General features: G+C 45.5%; 1 protein-coding gene across 1 annotated transcript in view; it reads left to right on the top strand.

Moving 5' to 3' along the window:
* Ttf2 (transcription termination factor 2) overlaps positions 1-20,214 on the top strand; it is a 32,922-nt gene extending 12,708 nt beyond the window's left edge. Inside the window, exons 10-23 of the mRNA XM_059265963.1 lie at positions 1,421-1,540; positions 2,724-2,874; positions 5,044-5,149; positions 7,057-7,238; positions 7,900-8,053; positions 8,283-8,374; positions 9,255-9,337; positions 9,891-10,024; positions 10,587-10,757; positions 13,352-13,410; positions 14,485-14,635; positions 15,637-15,719; positions 17,612-17,686; positions 20,056-20,214. Coding sequence (XP_059121946.1) covers positions 1,421-1,540; positions 2,724-2,874; positions 5,044-5,149; positions 7,057-7,238; positions 7,900-8,053; positions 8,283-8,374; positions 9,255-9,337; positions 9,891-10,024; positions 10,587-10,757; positions 13,352-13,410; positions 14,485-14,635; positions 15,637-15,719; positions 17,612-17,686; positions 20,056-20,200 — 1,706 coding nt within the window. The 3' untranslated portion in view covers positions 20,201-20,214. The remainder of the gene's footprint in view (positions 1-1,420; positions 1,541-2,723; positions 2,875-5,043; positions 5,150-7,056; positions 7,239-7,899; positions 8,054-8,282; positions 8,375-9,254; positions 9,338-9,890; positions 10,025-10,586; positions 10,758-13,351; positions 13,411-14,484; positions 14,636-15,636; positions 15,720-17,611; positions 17,687-20,055) is intronic.
* Positions 20,215-23,642: the final 3,428 nt, after the last annotated feature.

The raw sequence follows: 23,642 nt of genomic DNA, 5'->3' as shown, positions 1-23,642 counted from the left end.
ATGGCTTACACTTAGACCCTAGCAGTAGGTTGGAGGATGTTTCCAACTAGAGAAGCATTTTGGAACCTCAGTGCCCAGGAAGTTTTCTAGGAGCACATGACATAGGCAGTGTTTGGCGCAGAATCACATTGTATACAAATGGTGTGGGCAGAGTGAGTTGCTCCTATCAGTTCTGAAATGTGAGAGCTGTCCTTACATGTTACTTACAGAGGGTAGCCAAGGCCTAATGTTGGGAGTAGGGCTCTCAGAGGTTGGTCGACAGTAATAGGTTTTCTGTAACAAAATAATAGGTTTCTCCCCCAATGCAGAAAGCCAGAGCAAGCTGAATTAAAAAAGCAAAAGAGCAGGTTTATTTGAGCAAAGCAACTCCTGGGTGAACCCTCCAGCCCCAGAGATCGGGGCCGGAGAAGTCATATGCCCAAACTAAAGCAGGGACCTCATACACCCTGTAGAGGGAAGGGGTGATGTGTCCTCCACAAGCTGGGGTTGTGCCCAAGAATGGTCAAAAACTGACTGCTTTGGTCGGGTCTTGGCTACTGGCAGCTTCAGGGAGGAGCTGCTAAGAATGCAAACTGGGCTTTTTTGGCACCTTTTCTTTGTTGGAGATTCTCTGAGAGGGTGGGGTCTGGAGAGAGAGGAATGGGGCTTTCCGAATCAAGCAGGAGTGGGAGGTTCCACCCGAACAGACAAGCTGCCCATATTGACTCCTGGACTGTGGCAGAAGCAGAGTTGGAATCATAGCCCATGTGCTCACATGTTACTTCTGCTTGCTCACAGTGATTATTTTGAATGAATATAGCAACCTGATGAGTGAGCCCGAGTGTTGCATGTGGTGTGCAGAGAAGTTAGGTAAACTCAGTGGCTGGAGCGGGGCCAGTGCAGGCCTAGTGAATTGGCTCAGCCAGCAAACACTTGTAAAAGCCTGGTGACCTGAGTTTAACCTTTGGAATTCACGTAAAAGTAGAAGGAGAGAACAGACTCCACACATGTGTCTTGGTATATGGTGCTTGTGTGTCCGTGCATATGTGTATGCACACACACACATATACATATATAATGAAGTGTTCAGTTATAGCCTCTAATGGATAACAGAAGTGAATGAAGGACTGTTGGAACCGTGGCAGCGTCAGTAGAGTAGGTAATAGGCTATGTTAGCTAGACATTGTTCTTTTGGAAATAGCAGAAGGACCAAGCAGCATCATGAAACTGAAAAAGTCAATTGATCCACTCTTAGAAAAATGCCACTGTAACAGAGAGCTGGGGTACGGGTGAGATCTAACTCTTGTATACTGAGCTCTCCATACAAAATAGTGCATCATTTTGCAAAAACAAAGACCCCACTGGTGTAGCGAGTGGGTCAGTTTCTACAGGAGGAGTCTTCTCCTCAAGTCGTGTTGACTCTGTGTGTATTGTTTTCCAGCGGATGATATGGGCTTAGGAAAAACCCTGACGATGATTGCACTCATTCTAACCAAGAAGAACCAGGAGAAAAGCAAGGACAAGGGCAAAAGCATGCCTGTCACGTGGCTTTCCAAGGATGGTAGATATCAGCACCTTCTGCCATTTCCAACCTTATTCGAGCCGGCAGAGGGAGGTTTCCAGGCTACAAAAGGTCACATCTTATTAATCTGTTAGAAAACCAGCATTGGCTACTTCCCTGTGTTATTCTAATGCAGAATATGCCAGTTATAAATGAATTCTTCCCCCTTTTATTTAAACTTAGTTCATCAGGGATTAGAAAAAGTTCCCTGGAAGTAGGTTAGGCTCTAGAAGAGTTAGGTCAAACACAGTAATTGCTGTTTTCTGTTAATATTGGAAATAAACTCCTGGGTAGATCCAAACTAATGTACTTTTTAAAAGGTGCATATTTGATTTTTTCTTGTTTTAAAAATATAACTTCATACATGTTTTAAGATGCTATATATTATCTGTAAATACTGTGTAAATTACTGTGAATGTGAGCACAAGTCCTGCTTTGCTATGTGGGTAGAAGCATGTGGCCTGGCTCTCAGGGCCCATGGTAAGCACTGTTGCAGCACACGTGGATGAGGAGTGATGATACTGTGTCACTAGATGGTTCCAAATGACATTAGCTTGTCTTAGAAGAGGCTTTTTCGCTGGGCGGTGGTGGTACACACCTTTAATCCCAGCACTCGGGAGGCAGAGCCAGGCGGATCTCTTTGAGTTCGAGGCTAGCCTGGCTACAGAGTGAGTTCCAGCAAAGGCACAAAGCTACACAAAGAAACCCTGTCTCGAAAAACCAAAAAAAAAAAAAAAAAAAGAAGAGGCTTTTTCTACTTTCATATATAGGCTCTATTTAACACATAGTAATTTGTATTTATATTTTAATGCAGAAGTACATTAAGTTACAATTTTCCCGGATAAAAAACAAAACAAAACAATAATTCCCTGTTGTGAATCATCTCAGGAGGCCTTAGGAAAGGGCCCACTTCCACTTTCGGCCACTGTGAAGACATTGCTTTTTAGATGGTCACATACTGCCCACTTTCTTTCCTCCTGTCTTTACACTCAGAATCTACACTTTCATAGGAGAAAATAAAAAGTATTTTGGTATAAATACCTTCCATTTCCTATTCTGTTTGCTTTGTGTAGAAATAAAACAGTAGTTAAAAATATCGATTAAAGGAGTGAGTCAGTCAGGAGAAAGTAAATGCTCAAGGCTGTTCAATGAATATAACTAGGTATTGCCTCTCCCCCTCAAGACTCCTCTGTTTTGACTTCCAATGGAACACTAATTGTCTGCCCCGCTTCCCTGATCCATCACTGGAAGAACGAAGTAGAGAAACGAGTGAACAGCAACAAACTCAGAATCTATCTCTACCATGGGCCAAACAGGAGTCGGCATGCAAAAGTGTAAGTTGGAAGTGCTTGGATGCGTCTGCAACCCATCTAAGGAGCCCCTTTGCCTTTCTGCTTGTCTGTTTCTTCTCTTCGTCAGGGCTAATCATGTGTGGACGATGCTCAGTCTCATTATCAGACAGCCTGCACTCAGCTACTACGTCTACTGTTCAGTGGTTTTCGGCCTGCCGGTCACTCTCCCTAGCCAAAGCTGCAGTGTGAGGGGCCTGCAGTGACTGAGCTGCTTGCCAGGTGGCAGCCACATTCCCTAGTAAACCCTGGGGAATGAGGAAATGTCACAGTCTCTTGGGCACTGAGGTCTGAGTCTAGAACTCACCTTCAGTTTATCTGAGCATGAAAGAAAGCACCTGGTCTTACCTGCCCTCTTGGTAGCATCTGTCATGTACCTGCTATAGGCTATGTGAATGTGTGAGTGTTTACAGCTGTATTTTCATTCATAAACCATTCAGGAAGTTTTTGTGGCTGTATTTTCATACATAACCTATTCAAAAAGTTTAGACTTAAGAGTTTTAGACGCTGAATTGTTAGACTTAACTAAAAATTCCCCAAAGGGGATGCTTTGGAGGGAGAAAAGATCACCTCAGATGGTAATCTTTAGTTTTTGGTTTCTGGAGGTAGTTGTTTTTGGGTTTTCTTTCCAGTGCTAGGGATTGAATACTTTGAACATTCTGGGTAAACACCTACACCTGAGCTACAGCTAGACCTGCGTTAACTTAAAGGAACTGTTTTCTGTTTCTAACTGGGATGGGAGACTGAGGCAATTTGCAGTCTAACCAAGGACAAGACCACTGTTGTTCCTCCTCCCAAGTAAGCTCTCTCCAACCCTTGCTACTGGATATTTTGTGTCCCACAGAACAGTGCAGATGTCTTCTGGAGCTCTGTTACCAGATTGGTGACATTTATTTTTATATGTGTATTTATTTTTTTAAATTTTAAAGGTTTATTTTTTAATTTTTAAAGATTTATTTGTTTAATGTGTTATGTTTGTGCACCACATGCATGTAGGTACCTGTAGAGGCCAGAAGAGGGCATCAGAGTCCCTGGAACTGGAGTTACTGGTAGTTGTGAGCCACACGATGTGCTGGGTAGCAGCTCTTAACTCTTAACCTCTGAGCCCTTTAGAGCCTGACCTGAGTCTGCCAGCACACCTGTTCTCACAGTCAGTGCACTAGGGGCAGACTGCAGTCTTCACGGCTGCCCGCTCTGGCTCTGGACCTCAGACGATTGGAGCTCACTTGGTGTGCACTTGGAGCACAGTGGGCTTGTTACTCACAAGACACCAGTCACTTGTATTTGATGCTGAGGATTCATAGCTGGAACTGCCATTTGGAATTAGGTGTATCATTTTACCAAAAGAATTTATTGCTGTCTCTCAGGTATATGATATTAAATATATTCGAATAAGATTCATGCCTTTAATAAGAACCTTTGTGGGTAAATAATGTAGGAAAGGTGACCTAAAACTTACTAAGTTAAGCTTTAAAATCTAAAACTAAGTCAATGGGTTTTCACAAATCTGTTGTAAAGTGGTATGAGAAAGTAACATTGGCATGGGGTTGACAGTGCTTTGAAGGTTTCTTTTTCCTTAGGGACGTCAGCATCACCCACCTCAGATCATTAAATATTATTTTCCAACCCTGTCCTACTTTCTTTTCTGACCAGGTCATTGCAAACTTAATCTGACTTCAGCTAGAGATTTTCCTTTCTGACTCACTGGATGGGAAGGGAGGCTGTTCTGGCTACAGTGAGCACTGTAGTAGAAATGATCACATTGGTAAGAGGTAGAGAAACCTGCCTCTCATAGTACACACACACACACACACACACACACACACACACACACACACCTGGTAAGAGGTAGAGAGACCTGCCTCTCATAGTTCACACACACACACACACACACACACACACACCAGAGACAGGGTGCATGTGTATACCAAGGACATAATTAAACTCAGTGTCAATTCTGCTATTGTTCCTTCCCGCCCTACGTTTTAGTTTTGCATTATTGGGAGTTGAACCCAGAGCCTTGAACATACTAGGAAGCACCCTAACACTGAGCTATTATTTCTCTGCTAGGCCTTTTCATAAAGAAGTCACCTCTGCCTCTGTCAGGCTCCAGGAGGAACTGTTTACTCTTTGCTTTGTTTTGTATCCATGCAGACTCTCTACATATGACATCGTGATTACTACTTATAGCCTTCTGGCCAAGGAGATTCCCACAACGAAGCAAGAGGGAGAGGTTCCAGGTGCAAACCTCAGTGTGGAGGTAAGGCTCCGGGATGCCAGAAGGTAGAGGTAGAGGCACACAGAGCCTAACAGGAGAGATTGCAAAAGTATTTTCCTGCAAGAAGAATGTTTCAGATACTCCTCCACCTGTGGATATGAGTCCTTCCTACTGCTCGCTCTTATCCTGGACAAGCACCCCAGTGATAAATTAGTTCTTGGCACAGAGTTTGGCTGTTGTTAGAACTAAAGAAACCATACACTGTAGTTGTGGTAGTAATAATCACACATGAATGCAGAAGAGTCTTTTTTTAAATTTTTCTTTATTAAGAAATTTTCTACTCACTCTACATACCACCCACAGATTCCCCTTCCTCCCATCCTCCAGTCCTCCCTCCCTAGCCATCCTGCATCCCCACATCCCCCAAATTAAGGTCTTCCATGGGGAGTCAGCAGAGCCCAGCACACTGAGCCTAGGCAGGTCCAAGCCCCTTCCCACTGCACCAAGGCTGTGCAAGGTGTCACACCACAGTCACCGGGCTCCCAAAAGCCTGCCCATGCACCAGGGTTAGATCCCGATCCCCCTGCCTGGGCTCCCAAAAGCCTGCCCATGCACCAGGGTTAGATCCCGATCCCCCTGCCTGGGTGCCCCCCCAAACAGTTCAAGCCAAACAACTGTCTTCCATATCCAGAGGGCCTAGTCCAGTCCCATGGAGCTCCACAGCCACCAGTCCACAGTTCATGGGCTTCCACTAGTGTGGCTGGTCATCTCTGCACGTTCTCCCATCATGATCTCAACGTCTCCCGCCATGCAGAAGAGTCTTATTCAATGCTTGCATCTATGTGGAGTATACTCTCCTGTATTTTTTATGTTTAGTATGCGTTAACCTGTGATTGCCTGCCTTTCCTCTGCCTCCCAGAAAGGGCCATGTAAATAATAGCGCTATAGATGGGTCAGAGACCAGACGATCGATAACCCTGAAAAACTCTTTGTTCCTAGGCAGATTGAGGGATGCTTAGCTGATGTACAGGCTTTATTGTATAATTTTGTGAGGATTTCTGTATTTTGGGCAATTCATAGAGTATGTCCCTAGCTCATGACCAACCTCAATGCTTTTCCGTGGCTCTTGAGATAAAACCCAGATTCCATTACATAATGTCTCCGGTGCCTTATAATCGTGCCCTCTCGATCCTTCATCTCTCCTCGTCTGCTCCCTCCCTGTGGCACTGCACACTGCACACTGTCATACCTGCCACCCTCTGGTTATCTCTGGATACTGTGCTTAGCCACACTCTTTCTCAGGTGCATTGGTCTTACACGGTTTCAGGAAGGAAGGCTTTCTGTACTGCTCCCTTATTCAGCGTTTGGAAGAATGTCTCCCCAGCATCTGGTGCTCACTTGGTTGTGGCTGTTCAGCTGGGGTGGGGCTCTGCTGTGTTGGGAAATGGAAGAAGTCATGCATTAGCAAACTTTCTATGTCCTGTACTGAGCGACTTCTGCATAGACTTCATGCTCTGGTTACGTTTGCCTCTCTTGCTAGAGTTTGAGCTCCTTGAGGGTGTGAGCTGGCCTTTATGTTTTTGACTTAGCATCTTACAACTAAAAATAGACTTGTAAATTTAGTAAATATTTTAATGAGTGAGTGAATTTACACCTGGTGTATTCCTGGCCAAACATTGTTAATGCCGCTGCTGAATGTAGACTGAAAGAATAAATGAAAATTCAAATTACAAAGCATTTTACCCTTAGGATTTTAAGTTCAGGGACAGACTCTGAAGTGACCATTTATTTGAACTTTTTGAGAAGTTCTGCCCTTGGTTTCTGAACTTAGTTCAATGGAAGGGTGGAAGCAAATTAGAGAGTCAGCACTTACTGGTCATGTCCCCTCATCTCCTGGAGGAACAAACGTGTTCCCATACTGGTGTTGGCTATCACTTTGTTTCTTCCAGGGCGTCTCAGCACCTTTGCTTCAGGTAGTCTGGGCTCGAATCATACTGGATGAAGCTCACAATGTGAAGAATCCTCAAATACAGACATCCATTGCTGTGTGTAAGCTGCAGGCTCAGGCCCGGTGGGCTGTCACCGGGACCCCCATTCAGAACAACCTATTGGATATGTATTCACTAATGAAGTGAGTGGCCTCTTTGGGGTCGTTAATGTGAACCCCTGTCCTTAGCCTGTAACCCTTCATCATCATTGCATGTGTAGTGATGAAGCTCTGGTGTGTCCAGATTATCTTGTGTAGCAGATGGCAAGCTTTAAAGGCAAAGGATGGGTATTCATGAGAAAGTATTATCAATTCACAGACTGAACAGTATTCTATATTCATGTAAAAATCTAGAGCAGCTTGAATTAAAGGAAGCTAGGGTTACCATTCTTCGGTCCAGTAGCTGTTTTAGGCTTCTTTGCTTTAAAATACCAGGCCTAAGGGCAGGATTGCAATTTATTTGAGGCAAACAGAAAAGAATGCTGATTTCAAATTTTTTTTCTTTTCAAATATACCCATAAAAGGCTTTGGCATTTCTTTGCTAGCATTGATGCTTTCGTAATAAATTGTAGCTGTGTATGTCCTGTTTGACTGTTCACATTGTTCATGTCAAATGCACATCTTTACAATGTGGAGTTCCTGATTGGCTTGGGTCTTTTGGGCCTGTCTAGCAGACAATGTATGGAATTATTTTCGGATGGGATGGGGTCACAGAGGTAACAGTTCTGGTCTGTTTTCATTGTGTCTTGCTTTGAACACTAATTCCATCCTCTCCCTGCTCTGTGCCCTTCCTGGCCCTAAAAAGGTTTCTCCGCTGTTCCCCGTTTGATGACTTCAGTCTTTGGAAGAGTCAGGTTGACAATGGTTCATTGAAAGGAGGAGAACGGTTGAGCATTTTAACCAGGAGCCTTTTGCTGAGGAGAACAAAAGACCAACTGGATTCCACTGGTAAACCTTTGGTAACCAGATTTCTGCCTACGTCCGGCACAGCCAGGGAAGGAGGGTGACCAGGACCTCAGGTAGACCAGCCCCGTGTCAGGAGCGCCCCTGGTGCTGGGTTGGCACAGTCCTTCCCAGGGAAGGAGGAGCAGCTGTGCAGAGACTGGGGCCAGAGGCAGTGTGCAGGGTTTGCTCTGAGTGTTGGGTTGGTTCCCAGGCCTTCACTCCACCCCTCCCCTCATCTTCCAGGTACCGCTGCCCCAGCGCAGACTTCAGCTGCACCGCTTAAAGCTGTCTGAGGCCGAGCAGGCTGTTTACGACGTCTTCCTGGCAAGGTCGAGGTGTGTGCCATGAAGAAGCACCTTCTTCTCCTGCTTTAGTTTTTCCTTTCTTGGCTTGGGGAAGAGTCTGGACTCAGGTGTCCTTCAGTGTCACGTATGATTCTAACATGTTACATCTTTATATTCCAGAGAGCCCTCCCTCCCTTCTGGATTATCTGTCTCTCATATACATTGAAGGCAGAATTTTCTTTTAATGATTTATTGATTCTTGTTTTATGTGCATTGGTGTTTTGCTTGCATGTATGTCTGTGTGAGGGTATTGGATCTATTACAACAGGAGTTACAGACGGTTGTGAGCCGCCATGTGGGTGCTGGGAATTGAACCCAGGTCCTCTGGAAGAGCCAGTGCTCTTAACCGCTGAGCCATCTCTCCAGCCCGGAAGGCAGAATTTTGTCTCTACTTTTAATCGTCTTGTTTACATAGAAATCAGAGGGTGTGTGATCTATCTGCTCTTTGGGGGGCTGTATGGATAATGACTCTTTGACCTTTAACCTACTGCCCAGCATCTCACTGGAGCTTAGATAAAAAACAGCTTTGTAATCTTTCCTATTGTTTTCTTTGCACTGTCTCTCAATTCTTGTTGTTCTTGGAATTCTCCATTTGCTCCCTTCTGTATGGCATGTTTTGTTTCCGAGAAGAATGTGGTTTTTGTCTTCTTGTACTTTGTACTTACTACCAATATTCAAAAGGTTTTGTTTTGTAAATAATAATAATTGATTATTGCTTTGTCTGTGGCTCATGTTTGCTGTGAGCTGGGCATCATTTAGCCAGTGCATTCTATACCCTGCCCAGGCCCCACTCCAAGTTAAGCGGCAACCACCATAAGCAGTCCGGCCTTAGCGGCCGTCATATGTGATTTCCTTTCTTGATCTGAGACAGGTCAGCTCTCCAGTCCTATCTAAAGAGACACGAAGGTAGAGGCAGCCAGCCCGGGAGAAGCCCTGATAATCCGTTCAGTAGAGGTAAGCCAGGGACACTCTAACGTAGCCACTGAAAGTGGGACTCTAGCTGTTAAAATAGCAGAACCAGCTTATGGGCTCCAGGTACCAGAAACTAAAAGCTTGTTAAGCCAGAAGAAAATACACTGATCTTGAAACACAAGGACTTCTTTCTGTTTTCTAAATCTGCATTATTTAAACTAGGCAAGGCAGGCCAACAGAAAAACCTAGTACTTCATCTGACTTCATAAACATGTATGCTGTATGTTTATGTTATAGGATGTTAAGAAGGCTCAGCTGGTGAGGTGCTTGGCACCAAGCCTGATGGCCTGCGTTCAGTCCCTGGGACCCTATAGTGGATGGAGGGTGGAACTGACCTCTGCGGGTTCTCTTCTAACCTCCACATGCACACCTGGGCACACATAGCACCCAAAATCCTTTTTTTTAAAGTATGCTACAGCTGAATTATTGAATCTCAGATCAAACAAGCTTAACTGGCCTCCCTCAGTTCCCAGTTCCCCCCAGCTTTCCCTGTTTCAATCCTGTGCTCTTTCCTGGGGCTCGTCTTCTCTGGAAGTGGCGCAGGAGTTTGGGCCCAGCGTGCCCCAGTGCTCTGCTGCAGCAAGCTCGCAGAGACCCAGCACCGTCCACGTCCTGTCCCAGCTGCTGCGGCTTCGCCAGTGCTGCTGCCACCTCTCCCTGCTCAAGTCGGTGAGAGCACAGCAGCCCAGCACTTTTCAGCCCGGGGGGCCCCAGAGAAGGGAAAGGGCTCTGCAGGGCTAGAGCGGGTGGGGAAGACTGGCTTCTGACACGTTCTGTTGATGTCTGTTCGTTCTCACGGCAGCAGATTGTTTTAGATACACACTATTTTAGACCAGGAAGTGACGTTGTGTTAAGGAATCCATTTGTGAATGGTTTGGTATCTCAGAATGTCGTAAAGCTTGTGTAGTTACTGTTGTTCAGTCCTGAGGCTCATGGAAACTCAAGTACAAAGTGGAAAGTAGCTTTACTCTAGACGTGTCTAGAGTCTCGTTTCAGAAGCTTAATGTTGTTTGACTGTCAGCTGAATGACTATGAAAATAGAACGATTATGTAATCTGTCTGGCAAGTGTTTAACTCGCATCATGTAGTTTATCTGTGAAAAACTTTAGACAGGGCCTTTTCCATAGTACTAGAGGTAAAAGATACTTTACTCTGGAGTTTTGGAAATCAGCTGGAAAGGAAGCGTGCCACTTCGCTGTCCCCTGTTCCCATCCCTCTCTGTCCTTCCAAGGCCCTGGACCCGACAGAACTGGAGAGCGAAGGCCTTGTCCTGTCCCTGGAAGAGCAGCTCAGCGCTCTGACCTTGTCCAAACTCGACGCCTCAGAGCCGTCACCCACTGTTTGTCTCAACGGCACATGCTTCAAGGTGGAGCTTTTTGACAACACACGAAGGAGCACCAAGGTACCTTTGTCACCTCTGTGCTGTATGGAGAGATGGAATGACCTTTTTTCCGTGTTGGAGTACCTCACTTGTGCACGTGGGAAGAGCTGTGTGAGAGCGGAGTTAGAACTGCCAGATTCTAGAGTCCCCCACTAGTCTTAAAGCCTCACTTTGTTAAAAACCTCTAAAGCCTTCATTCATGATGGGCTTTCAGAAGATAATTTGGGACAGCTCTGTCATCAAGGAAGGTTCTCTGTCACAGATGACTAGGGAAGGGCTGCCAGTTTTATGCTAGGAGTGGGGACTGAGCAAGTGAGCAGTTTGTTTAGGGAAAGCTTGGAAGGAAACCTAGAGACATGACCCTGGAGACCGTGTAGTGTGCCAATGACAATTACTTGGACTTGTTGGAAGGTTTCCATCTGTGAGTCGTGTTTTCTCCAGAGCTCTGTCTCCATCAGGCATTCAGGCAGCTCTAGTTCATAAAAGAATGTGAAGGCTAGAGGACTTTATTCCAGGAGGACAATGCCATACTGTAACTCAAGTCCTGCCTCTCTTTTGGCTTAGGATGTTCTTCATTAGCCCATATGCCATCAAAGGAGGGCTGGCTCTTCTCTCTGTCTGCACCTAAACTGCCTTTCCCAAAGATGTGAACTAGAAAGAAAGTCACTACCAGAGGAACAGCATGCTGCCTCCTAACTACCATCTAAAAGGGTTGGTTGGCTGGTTGGTTTGCATGTTTTATTTTGTGTACCTTAGTCAGTTGTGGAACTCAGGAGAACCTGTGGGAGCTAGTTCTCTTTTCTCACCAGATGAGGTCCAGGGATGGAACAAATTGTCAGGCATGGCAGCAAGCACCCTTACCTGCTGAGGCATCTTGCTGTCCCATAGTTAAAATTTTAGAACATGAAGCTAGGTGTGTTGTTGGGGGTTTTTACTCTTTTCTCTTTTGGGGGTGGGGGGGAGACCGCCACCTAGCTCCCAAATAAATCACACATGGAGGCTTATTCTTCATTATGAATGTCCAGCCTTAGCTTGACTTGTTTCTAGCCAGCTTTTCTTAACTTAAAATTATCCTGTCTTTTGCCTCTGGGCTTTTCCCGTTCTCTTACTTCTATAAATCCTACTCTTATTCCATGGCTTGCTGTGTAGCTGGGTGCTGGCCCTTGATGTCCTCCTCCTTCTCTGGCTACTTCTTCTCCTCCTCCCAGATTTCTCCTTCTATATATTCTCTATGCCTGCCAGCCCCACCTATCCTTTCTCCTGCCTTGGTATTGGCTGTTCAGTTCTTTATTAGACCATCAGGTGTTTTAGACAGGCACAGTAACACAGCTTCACAGAGTTAAACAAATGCAACATAAACAAAAGTAACACACCTTAAAATAATATTCTACAACATAAGCATTTACCATAAAATAACTGAAAGATAATAAGAGCCCTGTGTGTGACCAGACTGTATACTCTAACATCATTAGAGTTAGCTGCTGTGTCCTTGCCTTAGTACTCAGCTTCTTACCATGAGTCCATTAGAAGATTCAAATCATGTTAGGTTTCATGTAAGCAGGAAGCGGCTTAAAGCTGGCAGAGCTCTTTTGCTTTCTTCTGTGAATTTTAGGCTGGAGCCTTCCCTCTTCCGGCAAAGTCCTAGAGGCCAGGAGTGCAGGAGTGAGCCAGACACATAGCATTCAGCTCCTTGGAGCAACTGAGGTCCTGAGAGCAAAGGATGACTACTAAGCAATGATTGGGAAGTATGATCAGAACCATGGCAGTAGAAACAAAGAGTGGAACCTATGCGGTAGCACCTAACCCACACTTAAAGGGGGGACACCCATGATCCCCTAACAATGTGGCCAAACAAGACCTGAACAATGACAGTACCAAACAGACATATTAATGTGGTGGGGGGAGATCTCACAGGGTCCTACCCGTAACAAAGAACCATAGGCAGCTAAAGACTGCTGCTGAGAGAGAGAGCAGTCTCCCAGGGGTGAGACCCCTGACTGTGATCCAGGTCCAAGAGGTCAGCCCTAAAATCATATAGACACAAGCCGTACTAAATGGACCAAGTAGGGGGTGTGTGTGTGTGTGTGTGTGTGTGTGTGTGTGTGTGTGTGTGTAACAATAAATAAAAGAGGCCATCATTTTGAGAGGAAGTTGGGGGTGCATGGGAGAGGTTGAAGGGAAGAAAGGCAAAGGGAAAGTGATGTAATTATATTTCAATTAAAAATCAGAAAAAAAGAAATCTTTAAAGCAAAGAAAAATGACATTAAGCTGCCATGGAAAATGATATTCTAAAATAGAGAGACCAGGTATATATGGCCTATTGGATAAAGGATTTCAGTCTGATGTGTCCTTTGAGGAGGGCTTAGTGAGGAATGAACAGAGGTCAGAGCAGCATGGACCCAGCAGGTCAGAAGGGGCTTGGGCTTTATCCTCAGGGGAAGTCATGGAGAGGAGGCAACAGACTGCCTACATTTAAGAAATAGCCTCTGGCTGCAGGAGAGTGAGTAGACAGCCAGGCCAGAAGCATAGAAGCTATCTGGGAAATTGCTTCTGTAATTCAGGAGAAGAGAGAAAAGTGAATGGCTTAAACTGCACTGTTATGTGACCTTTCCCAGGTGTCTTCTCTGCTGGCAGAACTGGAGGCAATCCGAAAAGGCTCAGGGTCCCAAAAGAGGTGAGCATCATTTCAGTACTTGTGCAAGGAAAGTTGATGTTTGTGATGCTCTCAAGTCTTAGCTTAAGTCATGCCCTACAGAACGCATTGAGTAGTATGGTATAAATTCTGTGATTTCTAATTGAAATATTGTGGTGTGCGTTGAACGGGGTCCTGGCTTACCACCCCCCTGAGGATCTGGGTAAGGGAGGTGTCGGGAACAGTAGAAGAACATGGGAGGGAGCAGGGAGCCTAGCGGGCAGCTGCCGAGCTGCCTAAGCTGGGTTCACAGTCCAGTGGGCTGGTTACGTCGTTTGCTGTGCCTTCACGTGTATAGAATAACACCCCCCCACACACACACACCCCACACCTCCACACCCCCACCCACCCACACACCCACACGCCTGTATTACATAACTGTATTGCATATATATGGAATAGTTCCTTTTAAAAATTTAAAGCTCTGGTTAAGATATGCTTGGGGCGAGCAACCTATCAGCTGTTTTACTGGCCGCAGGACAACAGGTTTTTGGATGAACACTAGGACCCTAAACAAAAGACAGCTGGGGTCATTACTTTAGCCTAGGCAGTCCTTTCTTCTGACTCTAACACCAGGTGAGAGTGGAGCTGAGGAATAGGTGGGAGAACCATAGACTTACAGTGTGACTTAATGTGTGCCCAAGTTAGCCTCATGCCACTACCACGAAAGGTCTCACAGGAGCACTTAGACAGCAGACACATTTTGGGTAGCTCCCATTGGCTTAGCTGTTGCTGAGGGAGCGAACGGCATTAGCAGGGCTACGTGTCAGAACAAGCAGTCACATGTCAAGCTGGGGAGCACGAAGAGCTGAGTTCTGCAGTCCGCTTAGAGGCCTGCCTCCCCTAGGCTCTGCCTCATCACCATTCATAGCACCCCAACACTGCCACCCGGGGTCCAAGCCTGCACACACAGCTCTTTGGGAGACACTTGCCCTTTAGGTAACGGATTCTCCTTGTGAGCATTTTATAAATAATCTTGAGACTAATGGCATTGCGGCCTGCAGAGGAGACTGCATGGTCTCTTGATGGTTTCTGGTTTTGTTTTCTCCTCTCTAGTGTCATTGTCTCTCAGTGGACCAGCATGCTGCAAGTGGTAGCCCTGCACCTCAGGAAGCACGGACTGACGTATGCCACCATCGATGGCTCTGTCAACCCCAAACAGAGGATGGACTTGGTGGAGGCATTTAACCACTCCCGGGGGCCTCAGGTATGAATGCGCACAGCAGGCCTGTGGAATTGAGAAACAAATTGTTCTTAGGTGTAAAGCAACATAATGTAGCACCTCAACTTAAAAATAGTTTTGATCCTTCCAGATGTTTATAATTTACTGGAGGTCCTTACCAAAGTACACAAGCACTCTAAAAAGAATGACTTAGGAGGACTAAACTGAACAGTCAGCAGAGCTGGTTGGGATCAGAGAAATCTCTAGAGGAGGAAGCCTTGAAGAGATGTGGGTTTTTGACATGAGATGCAGGAGAATAGGGCCATGGAATAGGTAAGGATCAGGAAGCACTAGTTGAATGGAAGGAAGGATGATTTAGCTGGAGGGGCGTGGTCTTAGGACTAGTCATAATTTGGCTAATGCAAAGTTGACCAGAGGATCTGAATTACAGTGTCTGTATGTTTTGGCAGACTGCTTTTTGAGGTTGACCCTCTGTGGGATGTGAGAAATTTTTCAAAGATGAGGTATAAGAAATGGCATTCTTAATGTTTCAAAACATTGCACTGGGGGAATTTGAAAGGAATGTGTTTCTTATGTTTTGACCTTCCTGAACTAGAGATGGAAAGATTCTGGTTAGCTCTTTCTGTCCCTTCAAATACCTGGTGTAAAGAGAAGGGGTTGCTTTGGCTGACGTTTTTGGAGGTTTCAGTAGCTCATGGTCAGTGAACCCTGATGCTTTTGGACTTCAGATAAGGGAACATATCATGGCAGGAGTGTGTGAAAGGAAACAACCACATATCTCATGGCTAGGAAGTACAGAAGACAGAGGAAGAGTCAAGGGCCAAGGTCTCATAGGACCTTCAAAGGAAGGTCCTGATGACTTTAAGATCAATAGAACCCACCCCACCAAGTTCCACCATCTCTGATCTAGAACCACGATGGGGACCATCATTGCCACCTGGCCTTTGGGGCACTGAAGACCCAGTCTATGGCAGATGATTATAAGACCAGCTGTGCGGAAGTTAATAGACTGTTTTCTTCTGCAGGTTATGCTAATCTCCCTCTTGGCTGGCGGTGTCGGACTCAATCTGACTGGAGGGAACCACCTTTTCCTTTTGGACATGCACTGGTAACCAGGGTTTTCCTTGAGTTGCTGCAGCATGGCAGGGAGAGCAGTGGGTAGAGGGCAGTAGGTCTTAACTCTTAGTTGTGTCTTTCAGGGAGTCGTGGAGACAGTCTGTACAGCCCGTCTAAGGGGACTGTAAGGCTGGCTGACATTCCAGCACTGCTGATTGAACATTTCATGACTGCGTCAAGTAGTTCATGAATTTATTGTTCACTAACTTCTTAAAAAAATCTAACATCTTTTTTCCCCATAAAAATGAGGAGCACAGGAAAAAAAAAGGAGAAGCTGGGTGTGGTGGTACATGCCTTTAGTCCCAGCACTCGGGAGGCAGAGACAGGTGGATCTCTGTGAATTTGAGGCCAGCCTGGTCTACAGAGTGAGATCCAGGACAGGCACCAAAACTACACAGAGAAACCCTGTCCTGAAAAAACAACAAAAAAGAGGAGCACAGGTTTTTCTCATTATTAAGAGCTACAGTACTCAGTTTGATGTCTCTAGAATACTATTTTTCAGACAGAGTTGTTGAGAAGGAGTCAAAGCAGTCTCAACCTTGGTTACTCCACAAGGAAAAAGAGAGATTTTCTAACTGTTACGGAAATGCTTGTTATATGCAGCCACTGGCTTCACTGTGTGTGGTGCCAGTGCCTTGGTGCATGCCCTTCCTGGGACAAGACAAGGGAGGTCACGTGTTACTAGGTGGCCTCTCACAGTCCAGTTTCTGATTTCCTACTTAGGCAAATGAGCGTTGCTGCTGCGGGCTTTGTCTTGTTCGTTTTGTAGTGATAGGGACTGAGGCTGGGGCCTTGCACATACTAACCTCAGCTTACTTTTTACTTTGAGATAGGGTTTCACTAGTTGTGCAAGCCGGCCTTGAACTTGGTCTGTAGTCCAGGCAGGCCTGGTGTTTGTGATCTTCCTGCCTCAGTGTGTAAAGTACCTGGGATTTTAGGTCTGCACCATCATACTTTCTCCAGGCACTGTATCCAGGAGGATGTGTCTAATTCTCCACACAGCCTCAACTGCTGCAAAGAGGCCAGCTTGCCATGTTTGTGGAGAACGTGTGTAGGTGTACTTAGGATTTTCCTATACACAGAAGTAAAGCAAACATACTAGGAATCACACCGGGTTTGAGATGGAGAACTATTACCCAGATTCTGAAGAGGAAAGATGAGGTTCACTTACAGTTGATAATGAGAATCTATAAGGAAGGGAACAAATTATATCTCTTTAGTTAACCGCTGAACACTAAAGTTGAAAGATATATTTGAGAATATTAACCAGCTCTTGTTTCCAAGTAGGTTCTGAGCCTGGAGGGTATTGTTAGATCTGTCTGTGGTCATCAGCTAGTAAAGACTGACTAGGAACCTGGTTTCACTTCCGTTTCTTACAGGGGCTGACTGATGATAGTGCTAATAGCTATTAGAAGCCTGTTCCCAGTCTCTCAATAGAGAGTAAAAAGATAGCTGGTCTTTTAGGCCAGTTCCTTCTAGAACGGGCTTGACAGACTTCTATAAGCATTTTAGGCTTTGCAGGGCACGTAGTTTTCTGTTGCATATTCTTTTTGTTGTTGTTGTTTTATTTTTTGAGATAGGGTTTCTCTTTGTAGCCTTGGCTGTCCTGGAACTCACTCTGTAGACCAGGCTGGCCTCGAACTCACAGAGATTCAACTGCCTCTGCCTCCTGAGTGCTGGGATTAAAAGTGTGCACCACCACCGCCCAGCTCTGTTGCATATTCTTTGTTTTATGTTGTTTCCTTAACCCCCTTTGAAAATGTAATGACTATTTTTAGTCAGAGAAGCATACAAAAATGGACTGTGGTCTGGACTTGGCTGTAGGTGGTGGTTTGTCAGCCCTGTGTAGGATGTTGGTGTTTCTGAGTTACACCTCTCTAACAGGAATCCCTCACTTGAAGACCAAGCTTGTGATCGGATCTACAGAGTAGGACAGGAGAAGGATGTCGTCGTACACAGGTAAGCAGAGGCACCAGGCCCTTCTCGGCGTCTTCCTTTGTGAAAACCATCTCTGGGAAGATTTTTATAGAATAGGAAGTGTTTGGTGACTACTTCACTAATGATGTTCTGCAGGCATACCTCAGAGACACTGGTCAGAAAGGGAAGAAGCAATCTGAGGTAATCTTGTTGGTCATGGTTAAAACGTAAGCATGTATGGTGATAAGCCACAGCTCATCAAGGAGGCAGCTGTGAAGGGCTTGCTCCCTGCCCTTGTCTTTTTTAACTATTAGTATGGCATAGTCTCAGTCAGACAGAAAAGTTGCAAAGGAATTACCAGAAAGTTCCTGTGTGTGTGTGTGTGTGTGTGTGTGTGTGTGTGTGTGTGTGTGTGTGAAGGGATCAGCGTTATAATGTTAACATCAGGATAATATAGCCTGATCAATCCACTCTCGGGTTCATCTCTCCCGATGCTGTCCTTCTTCACAGCAGAGCAGATCTCGTATCCGAGTGGCATTTGGTTGTCCTGACGTTGGATCCTCTAATCTGGCACAGTGCTTCCTCCTCTGATTTTGACATTGCCTTTGAAGGGCACAGCCAGTTACTTTGCAGAATGCTCGCTCCTTTGGGGCCTGCATGGCCTTGGGACCACTGGAACGTGCCTCACTGCTACAGTCCACTCTTCCTATGGCCCTGTTTTTGCTTCCTTTGCTGACAGGGTCTAGTGAAGAATTTAGAAGACACAGTCAGTACTGCTTCCCTCCATTTCTTCCTCAATCTTGCAGAGTGCCTTCCCTCATTTCATATACGCTGTTCTTGTTGAGGGTCACTGGTGAGCTCCAAAATTTGCCACATGCAGTGGTAATTAGTTTTCTTGACTTTAGCTCTCTTCTCTGCTCATTCCTTATTTTCCTCCTTTAATTATATCACTCCAGTAAGTACAAAATCTGTATTTTTAGTTCCACTGTCTCCTAAACTTCCAACCCAGGTACCCAGATCCCTGCTAAACATGTAAACCTGAGTATGCAAGTGCTCATTGTCTTCATTCATCTGCGTGTGCATTTGGATACCAAAATGAATGCTGCTGAGCGCCTGAATGTGCCGAGTATAACTACAGCCTCTGGGATAAAAATGTCCATCTGAAATGTTGGCTTCCTACTGCCTCAGTACATCCATGTGCATTATCTGTGTGGATAGTGCCCGTTTCTCTAGCCGTACAGCCAGAAACCAGCCTCCTTCCTCTCCCTAGTCCCATGCCCAGGCCTTCAGTTGTATTTTCTAGACTGTTAACCACCCTTTCCTTCCATCCCCACTGCCAGCTCCCTACACAGCTCTGCTGATTCCTGTACTCCACATTGCCAGCAGAGGGCTCTTTCTAACTGATGGTCTGCTGGGACAGGGCACGCCTTCAAGGGCTCACTTCCTGTAGATTTACTGTCAGGGTCTTGGTGTGGTGGGGATAACCACTGAGGACCTGGCCCACAGCTCCTGAACTTTTGCTACCAGTGGACTTGATTAGACAGCATGATCTTTAATTCAACCATGTTCTAGAGCTCAGCCACAGTTTACATGTGTTCTAATTTCCTGGGATGCTGTGCCTGCTCCACCATCTCATCTAGCAAACACCTGGTCATCCTGCACACCACACATTAAGAGTTGACTCTAATGGAGCCTCCTTTGACTGCCTTACACAGATTGCCTTTTGTACCCTGGACACACTCCCACTGTCTTATTGTTATTTTTATTATTATTGGATATTCGTATCTTGGTTTTCTCCTACAGAGAAGAAACTATACTCTTTGTCACCTCCCATAGGACATGGTATATGCATATATAAATACATACATACTTAGTGGGTACTTGAGTGAGTGGTGACTTCAATTGAAAAGCTTGGTTATGGAGCCGGGCGGTGGTGGCGCATGCCTTTAATCCCAGCACTCGGGAGGCAGAGCCAGGCGGATCTCTGTGAGTTCGAGGCCAGCCTGGGCTACCAAGTGAGTTCCACGAAAGGCGCAAAGCTACACAGAGAAACCCTGTCTCAAAAAAACAAAAAAAAAAAAAAAAAAAGAAAAGCTTGGTTATGATATGCATTAGCTAAGAAATTAGACATTCTGCACCTAAACACACAGATACTTGACCTTTGAGGCCCTTCTGACCTTGTCAAAATAGAGTTTGAGTAAAAGCTGGGCCTCTACATTTGTTCTAGATAGAAATGTCATCTGCAATTTCCCTCACTTTAGGAAGAAAGTTAGTCTGCGGCGCATCACTTTAAACGGACATGTGTAGTGGGAGTTGTGTGGATTCTCCTTCAAAACTGAGGTGGAGAGAAGTTTGAACGCGTGCTTCAGTAAGTCACTTGGGCTCTGATGTTTGCTGTCACTTGCTCTTAGGTTCGTCTGTGAGGGGACAGTGGAAGAGAAGATCTTACAGCTCCAAGAAAAAAAGAAAGATTTGGCCAAACAGGTCCTTTCTGGATCTGGAGGATCTGTCACCAAGCTCACCCTGGCTGACCTCAAGGTCCTCTTTGGCATCTAGCTTCCTCTGCCATTGGAGTGGTGTGCTCCGTGATCCTAGAGCTTTCGATTTCATCTTCCTCGCGGAGACAAAGTCCTATGCCAGGAATTGAGAGTGGGTCACCATGTTAGCAGACTGGCTAGTTCATCTTGTTTATCAGCCCACTTGTTTAATGTGCACCATAGAAACCAGCTGGTGACTTCAGATTGGAGCCTGGCGTGATGGTGCACGCCTGTAATCCCAGCACTTGTGAAGGAAGCAAGAGGGTGGAGAGTTCCAGGCCAGCCTGAGTAAGAGACTCTTACTCAGCACAGAAGTGCTTTGGAAGCCAGTCATAGTCCATGATTATAATCCCAGCACTAGAGAGGCCGAGGCAGGATTGTGAGTTAGAGGCCAGCTTATGCTACAGGGTAAATTCCAGTCCAGGCTGGGCTACAGAGTAAGACCAAGTCTTAGAAAAACCAAACCAATTAGAAAAACCAAACTAATCCAATTAAATCTTTGGTGTTAGATGGTCTGGGAAGATAAGTCTTGAAGAATTGTACAAATGCTTTGGTAAAGCCCAACAAGTCATTACAGGCATGGTGACAAATGCCTATAATCCCAGCACTTTAGGGGCAAAGGCAAGAGGATCTTGAGTCTGAGGTTAGCCTGGGTAACATATCGAGTTCTTTGGCAACCTTAGTAATTACATGGTAATAGCCTGTCTGTCAAACAGCCCCAAAGCCCCGTGTTGCCACCTTGGCTGATGGGAGATGGTCTGACTTACCTTCCCTGTGTAGGCTCTGTCCTGTCTCCTTGCTGGCAGGCTGCTCCTTGTGAGCCGAGAAGAGGGAAGATCTGCAAACAGCCATCCCTGTGTGGCTGGATGAGTCGGCAGTGTCTCGGGCTTGGGGTCAAGATGCTTTGCATTTGGACAGATGCTGAGTGTTGATCGTGGTATCATCTAGCCTCTGTCACTTAGCCTATGTGTCACTGTTTCGTTTAGGAGTTTATCAGCATGAGTGTGACTGTGTCACTCAGTTTCATCACTGTATCTGCTATCAGTATTTCTATCATGCAGTATTTGTATTATTTAATGTTGATGTTGATTTTAGTTACTGGTAGCATTTAATACTGTTGTGTCATTTAGTTTATACCATTGCACCACATTGTCATATCATTAATATAATCTAATAAATGTGTTCGAAAGTGTCACAGAGGAAATGCTCTGTCTCCAAACCCCATCTTCTTCCCTCGGAGCATCTAGAGATAAGCTGCTACAGGTAAGGTCCACATTACTGAGTTGTAGCTGGGAGAGCATGGAGAGAAGTGATGTAAGGAAATGGGCTATCCTGTGTAACTTTCCAGATGTTTCTTCTTGCTGGAAATAGGAACTGAAGGGAAGATGTTGTGGGCGTAGGAAGGGTAAATACCACTAGATCAAGGGTTCTCCTTTTTCCTTTAAAAAAACATTGTTTGAGAATTTCATACTGTATCCTCCACTCCCACTTTTCCCTCCCAACATCATGTACTCTTTTTAAACCCACTGAGTCTACTCCATGCTGACAGGATGCACACAGGGCCATGCACTGGAGCATTGGCAGTCAACAGAGCCTGCATCCCTGAAGCAAACTGACACTGTCCCTGCCGGCAGCCCTCAGTTGCCCATAGCTCTTAAGCTATGGGTTGGGAATTTATTAGGCCCTCCTCCATCCATGCTGAGATTTGTCTGGCTTGATCTTATGCATAAGTCACAGCTACTATGAGTTTGTGTGTTTGGCAGCCTGTCATGTACAGAAAACCTTGTTTCAGTGGTCCCTATTTGTAGAAGAATTGTCATGCTAGGCAGAAAGAGCAGGGGTTCTGAACTTAATTTGGGCCATAGATCACTTGTCAGACTTGGTCTTGGAGTGACTGGAGACTAGGTCTTCCTCTGGTGTGTCTCCTTCACCCACCTCGCCTACATGGACTGTGTCATGATGGAGAAATCCTTTAAGTCACTGAGATTCGGGGTTGTCAGTGTGCTGACTGGTATACAACGTGAGACTTACTTGTCAGGAAATTAGTTACAGTAGTTTCCAAAACACTTTCCTAGAAAGAACTGTTTCCTCTGAGTTGGGTAAAGGCACGGACCCAATACTCACCAGTCAGTGTGATCTATTTCAGGAAAGACTCCTTGTAAAAGCAAGTAAAGATAATGTGTGCTGATGGGAAGAAATCAACTCTGGAACTTCCACTGAGTTCTAATTCTGGTCTCACCTTAGCTGGAGGCATAGCTAGTTAATAGGAGTTTTTAAAAACGTACGTTTTGGTCTCCTCATTTGTAAGGTGGACCTTGGTTTCAGAACTTAACGGCTACAATAAGATTCCTGATAAAATGAAGGCAGTAACATTAGCTTTTGAAGTTACATGATCAAAGTAACGATAGAGACACCTGAGCAAGCATGTCCAAGTTTGACAGCCATGAGCTGACTGTTTGCCATAGTTCCAGGTCCCTTGGGTGTCGCAGCCTTTTGTCTGTGTGGTGTGTGAATTGGCATATATCACACACTGCCCTGCGAACACATGGGTTAACTCCAAGCACTGTTGAGAAAGAGTCCTAACCTTCAAATTGAAGTCTTTATTTGGAGACTACAGAGTCTAAGCTATATTCAAGGCCCACTGACAAATGCCTCTAGGGTAGACTTCTGGGATCTTAAAGACTTCCCTTCATTTTTCCTGTTCTGATGGCAAGCCAGCAAAGCTTCCTAATTGTGTCTGAGGAAGGTAAGTGTTCCTACCAAAATGAGATGCTAGTCATGTCTGTGGGTGTAGAAATTGTGGAACTACCTGATAGGATGGAGTTCTCCAAATGTGTTCTTAAGTCCTCGTTACTGCTGTGAGTGGCCTTCTTGGTAAGACTGAGTTGCACCCAGTCAGTGGGCAGCACGTCACAGTGTAGTGACCTAATTGAGGTGCTGTGCTGACTTCTGCCAGTGTCAGCAAGCCTGTGCAGGGGCCTCCTCTGCCAGGTTTCTTTCCACATTTGCCTGTCCACTTCATCTGAGTTGGCCATATGCTAGGAGTACAGACATGTACCACCTTGTCCTCCTCCTCTAATGCTTTATTGTGGCCCCTTGGCACAATGTTATTTCTGTGTGGGTATCTCATGCTCAGTGAAATGGCTCTTTGCCGGACTCCAGGTAAAGCCAGATTCTCCTACACCAGGAGGATAATCATGGGACCACCAGTACTGTATGGCCTCCTATTCTCTGGATTCTTGATGTTTACTTTCTGGAGAGCTGAATTTATGGAATGGGATGCTATAATACTATTACACAGCTTGTCTTAGTGAGGTTTCTATTCTTTGGTAAAACATGGCCCAAACCAAGTTGGGGGCAGGGGTTTATTTCAGTTTACAACTCCCAGGGCACTGTCTCTGAGGAAGGGCAGGACAGAGGCCATGGAGGAGTGCTGCTTCCTGGCTTGCTGAGCCTGCTTT

The sequence above is a fragment of the Peromyscus eremicus genome, chromosome 6 (genome assembly GCF_949786415.1).
Source record: "Peromyscus eremicus chromosome 6, PerEre_H2_v1, whole genome shotgun sequence".
NCBI classification, from domain to species: Eukaryota; Metazoa; Chordata; class Mammalia; order Rodentia; family Cricetidae; genus Peromyscus; species Peromyscus eremicus.
The sequence above is the reverse complement of the archived record's forward strand: the minus strand, read 5'-3'. Positions and strand labels throughout refer to the sequence as shown.